At 36.9% G+C, this 5,885-nt stretch overlaps 1 protein-coding gene across 3 annotated transcripts in view; it reads left to right on the top strand.

The window, feature by feature from the left end:
- Positions 1 to 5,885, top strand: part of LOC107726305 (tubulin polyglutamylase TTLL11) — a 19,204-nt gene that overhangs the window by 7,261 nt on the left and 6,058 nt on the right. For all 3 annotated transcript variants that reach the window (XM_016535847.1, XM_016535846.1, XM_016535845.1), the window contains one exon: positions 4,903 to 5,002. In XM_016535847.1, coding sequence (XP_016391333.1) covers positions 4,903 to 5,002 — 100 coding nt within the window. The remainder of the gene's footprint in view (positions 1 to 4,902; positions 5,003 to 5,885) is intronic.

The raw sequence follows: 5,885 nt of genomic DNA, 5'->3' as shown, positions 1-5,885 counted from the left end.
GGGCGAGGTTGTGGTTAGAACGCTTGGTTGAGTGCATCAGACGAGACGATGAAGAAGTTCATCAAAGCCGGAACTAATCGAGCCGTTTGTGCCAGGCTGGGGAGAAAGGTATTTTAATAATGTAAATTATGTGAAAAATAATGCATTTTTCGAACCACCAAGCATGAGAGCATGTTCTAGTACACCCCCAAAACAAAATCAAGACTTTGTAAAAGAGCATAATAGGACCCCTTTAACCTCACATCTCAAGACCCTTGTCAGACCCACTGCAGGAAGTATAGTAGATACTAAAAAACTGCAGGAAGTATAGTAGATTATTTTATTCATAAAATAATTATACACTCCATTACTTTTGCATAGATTGCATTGTGCATGATGGACACAGGCACTGAGGATCAGTCTGTTTAATTCTATCTAGTCGGAGGAACTCAAACACATTTGGTATAGTATGTCTGGTAGTGAAGTTTTTCTCTGTAACCAAGTCGGCAAGTATATGATGCCTAGTTTTTTAAAACCTATTCAGATTTTAAAAACTGTAGTGTATTGCAGCCTTTTTATGCCACTGAAAATCTCACTGTAAACAAAATGGATTTGCTATTTTTTTTTTAATGTATCTGTGATTCTGTTACATCTATATTAGATGAATCCATTGGACTTATCTACCCTTTTTTAGGTTTCTGCAATGTAAACAAACACTTACTCATGACTTGTAGGCTTAATATTTCAACAGCCATTGCCAGTCTTTAACCTTGTCCTTCAACACCATGTGAGTAACGCACACATATGGTTACACTTGACTGTCTATGTGAAGTCACTCTGCATTAAAAAAAGAAACCCTTATTAATACATTGATAAGATGTCAAACTATACCATGTGGTGCACAACACCTGGCAGGTTGGAGATAGTGAATGGTTCTGCTGAGTGAATGTCTACACCCCCTTCTACTGGTTTGCACTGAAATATTATGAGCCTTTGTAATTCAAAGCTGCCTTGTTAAAGGTCGGTTTCAAATTTAAGCATGTCCATTATACCTTTTATCCTGTCTGCTACACCAAAGACTGATTCAAGGGCAGAAGGAGTTCCCACCTGTGGTTTTGAAAATGTTTAGAAGACTATCAGTCCTTGAAGTTAGAAACATAGATCCAAAGATCTAATTATGACAGTTAGAAACAAGGTATGATATAATCTGTAAGCGCTTGATACGGACTCATTAGGTTTAAGACTTGCTACTTGAGCTAAAGAGCCAGAATTGGCTGTCAACAAGCTGGCAAACTGATGGCAGTTGTTGTCATTACCCATTCAATATCTTTATTGGGTTCAGCTGAAGTTTTCTGTGCAACTAAGATGGGCCTTTGCGAAACTGAATGCTGCAAACTGTAAGGCAGACTTATCACAGTAGATCATCTGTGATCTGAGGTCTGTAGTAACTGGTAGTGTTGTGAATATCGTAAACAATTTAGTTGCATTTGTGCATGTAGAAAAATCAACCATTCACATATTTGGTTCTATGTTTCTGTTTGGCTCTAAAAAGGTCTAATCTAATTTGCCATCATCTAAATCTGACTTCAGTGCATTTACATTTTTGATGTGTGGTTGCAAAGACAGATAACGGTCTAGTAATACAGTTGAATGCTGACTTTCACCATATGCATGTCTCCTTCACAGTGGTAAATGATTAAGCTCAATCTGGGATAAACCCATATGCCTGTATTCCCACTGCTCTGCATGCCTGTATGGAACAGAACAGTAGGACACCAGTGCTTACAGTGCAGAGCTACATGTGTGTTTGTTGTAATTTGTACATTTAGATTAGTCTAGTAAGGATTTAATACAGATTCTCCACACTGCACACAGGTTAGACATACTCCGCACACAAGCACATACATGCACCACACAGGGGCTCAGCCAGACCAGGTAAACATATCCATTTGTCTGTAACACATGATAAATATCTAAAGGGGGTCCAGGCTGATGTGACCGGGGTAATGATCCTCCCTGGAGAGAGATTTAACACCATGGCAGCTTCCATGGTGAGTAACAAATTGAAATACCATAAAAGAGCAATTAAAAACCTATACAAGGTTTTTAAAGATTGCTTAGATTTTTTATTTTATTTTGGAAGTTCTTGGTGCACAAGTTTTCTCTTCAGTGTTTCATGACAATTTCACGTGTCTTGTACCTGCTACATAATTCCAAGTAACTTCATTTAGTTAAGGCTCAAGGTGATTGGATTGAAAAGGCATGTCCTCGTTTTCTGACCTTCTCCACAGCAACTCTGACAGAGCAATGAAATGTTGTTCATGTTTAAGAGATCTTTGCTAACCCTACAGGCTTACGGTTAGAGCAATATATTATGTTGCATCAAACAGAGGTGTTAATATTTTGACTCAAATTGTATAAACCACTTTGTGTTATTATTTTAAACAATTCTTCCCAGTTCACACAAAAATGAAAATTCTATAATTTACTCATTTACTCATCTTCATGCCATTCTAAACCTGTATGATTTTCTTACTTCTGCGGATTATAAAAGAAGATATTTTGAGAAATGTCTCTGTGTGTATTTTTTCTGTCTATAAGTCAATGGTTTTTGATTTCAAACGTTTTTTGGTTACCAACATTCTTCAAAATATATTCTTTTGTTATCCACAAAATAAAGCAAGTCTTACAGGTTTGGAACAGCATGAGGATGAGTAAATAATCATAGAATTTTTTTTTTTGGGTGAACCCTTTAGGGCAGGGGTGGGCAAACTTGGCCCTTCCAGGCCACTTTCCTTCAGAGGTTAGCTCCAACCCTAATCAAACACACCTGAACCAGCTAATCATTGTCTTCAAGACTACTAGAAGGCCACAGGCAGGTGAGTCATATCAGGGTTGGATCAAATCTCTGCAGGAAAGTGGCCTGGAAGGGCCAAGATTGCCCATCACTGCTTTAGGGCATTAAAAAGTTTACACAAAGCCATTAGTGCTGTCAGTACACTAGCAATAATTGCTGGTCACTAAATCTGACAGATGTATATCAATATTTATCCAAAGAAGGCAGATCTAATTGAACTGCCCAGTTTAGTTTTACACTGTTTCTATCTTTTTTTTATTAAAACGTAATGCAAGAAGAGTGCATATAAATAGATCATTGTGTTTTAAGAGGAAAAAAGAAATGGAAACCAATCTATCTAACGATCTATCGAAGTCATGCACATGAGAATTAGTGCTGCACAAAATTGCTGTACTTCAGATTAAAGCAACTGGAGCAAGTAAAGGTCACTCGTTAATTGTTCTGGTACGGCCTGTATTAATGTCTGATTTTTGAACAAATGCACACTTTGGTTTCACTTTATGAATGATGGTAGATATGTTTTATATTTGCTACTTTTGACTGAATCCTGAGCCTCTGAAATAGCAAGGGCAACTTAAACCTCTGTCGTTGTCGTTGACAGGTTTCACTATATTTGTGAGGACATTTTCGAAAAATTGGCCCTCACAACTGTAGCTATACCTGTAAGTTTGCGTGAACTCCTAATCTGATCACAGATTTCTGGTTTCCTTTGTGTGACAACTTAAGTGACCAATATAGAAGCACCTCCTTACATTCCATTAACCTGTTAAACAGGGACATAATCCTTCCAATATCCAGCCCAAGACACGTAACCTAGCCTATACAAAGCACACTACCTGCATCCTGATTGATAACCTTGATTGATACTTGTTAACCTACTTCACGCTCAACCTACACTGTAGCCTAGTCATCATATACAGGGTCTCAGAAATGTATATGAAACACAGTATAATGGACCAAAACCTGAAGCACTGGTCTGTACACAAGCTCAAATGCATTTTCACCTGTAAATTAATGATGGTAAAAACATATCTTAACCCTGCCTCTGTAACTGACACTACTGTTGTGGAAGTATAACTATTCATTGAGAATATAGCCCTCAGCCATGATGTGCATACTATAGGAAGGAGTAGAAATTGTTTCCTAAAATAATTCTTGGAAAAAAAAACAGTCCTTCAGAGGTAGGGTTGTAACAGTATGAGATTTTCACAGTATGATAATCATCTCAGAAAATATCACGGTTTCACAGTTATCACAGTATATATTAAACAATAATTCGTATCAGTAACAATGACTCTTAAAAGAACAAGAACAAGTTATTTGAGTGAACAAATCCTTTATGACAACAAACTTGAAACCATTTTAATAAAAGTATTGAAAAAAAAAAAAAGAAGAAGCTGTACACCTTATGTACAGTGGTGTGAAAGTGTTGGCCCCCTTCCCGATTTAAAGCACAAGTTGTTGGAAAGTATGTATAAGGTGTAAATTATAAGTTCTGTGTTAAAGCTTATAATAGCACCAATTGAATCAACAAACAACATTAGCGAAGATGTTGGATGTATTGCCTGCTTTTGCAGCCACTTTGCGTCCACATTTTTTGCGAATTGGATCCGTCCTCAAGGACAGCCCCGCATTCGTTTTTTTTTTAATATCCAAAGTATTCCCATACTGCAGATATTAACTTTTTTTTTCGGCGGGGATGGAGATTAGATACTATCTCAGTCTCTGTCATTTTCTCCACTGTACGTGCGTGTAAGCAACCAAGTGAATGCAGAGTGAAGCAGCCGAGCGGAAATAAGTTGCATGTGCGCGGGTGAGATTTTTTTTTCATTCACTTTTTTAAAACCGTAGATATGCAAATGACTGCACATTCAAACCGTAATAAACCGTCATACCGGTATATCGTTAAAACCCTATTCAGAGGTGAACTGTTATTTTTCTGGTACAGTTAGTCATAAACATGTTGGGTTTTGCATCCCTGTCAAAAGTATGACATGTTTATTGTGTTATGATTGATAGTTTTCCTTCTTTACTTTGCCTCAGATCTCTATCTTTTGATCCTGCAGTTTCCGATGGGTAGGCGGACAGCCTGTGATATCTACTGGCATGGCGTCTCTTTTCATGACAATGAGAACATCGTCTCTGGGCAAGTCAACAAATTCCCAGGTAAACGTCATAAAAAAGTCAGTGTTTAGAGATCTTGTCATAGTAGAAACATCATCTTTCATAAGTTTAATAGGACACCACCATTAACAATCTTTAAAAAAAATTAAATGACAGTGGGATCAACCATTAAAGATCATTAAATGATTTAACTGGTACAATATTTGCATTCAAACTGGTCAATCCAGTATTACTACACAATAACACAGGATAACTTTATTCAAACTTTATTTTCAAATTTTTATTTTAACTACATTTTAAAATTAGAAATATAAACTGAACAGGCTGAAATAATAAAAAAAAGTAGACATATAAAGGAAAATAAATGAAGGAAATAAAACATTTACTGGCACATTTGTAGTGGGGCGCTTTTGTCCTCTTTTTTTAATATTCGTCTTCTAAAGGATAATGATTCAACCCTCAATGGCATGATCTGATACAACATGCGTAAAAATATAATATGCACTGTTGCTGATTTTCCTAATCTTATTTTCAGTGTTTAGTGATAGCCTCAGATGTGAGATTTTTTCATTTGCGATTACAAGCAGGTATTATGTTGTTTCTTACCATGGCAACTGCATCTTGTGTATGAAAAGTATACCATAGCAAGCCTATTCAACAATTAATATCTAAATAATAGCTTTGGTCAGTTAACCTGGCAAGCAGGAGTTTACTAACATTAAACATATTCTTTAAAGCATTAAGGATGGAGATTGGGATGTTAAAGGCACAATATGTAATTTTTTGCCACTAGAGGGCGCGTATTCAAAACAAACAAAGAAACAAAGGCGTAGTTAGATGACGCCGTGACTGGGTGTGCAATCATGGGAGTTGTCGTCTTCATCCCCACAGCCGAAGCAATCCGATGGGACTCGGGCAGAAATCA

This window comes from Sinocyclocheilus rhinocerous, unplaced genomic scaffold, assembly GCF_001515625.1.
Source record: "Sinocyclocheilus rhinocerous isolate Xijiao unplaced genomic scaffold, SAMN03320098_v1.1 scaffold486, whole genome shotgun sequence".
Taxonomy (NCBI): Eukaryota; Metazoa; Chordata; class Actinopteri; order Cypriniformes; family Cyprinidae; genus Sinocyclocheilus; species Sinocyclocheilus rhinocerous.
This window is presented reverse-complemented; position numbering and strand designations above follow the sequence as displayed.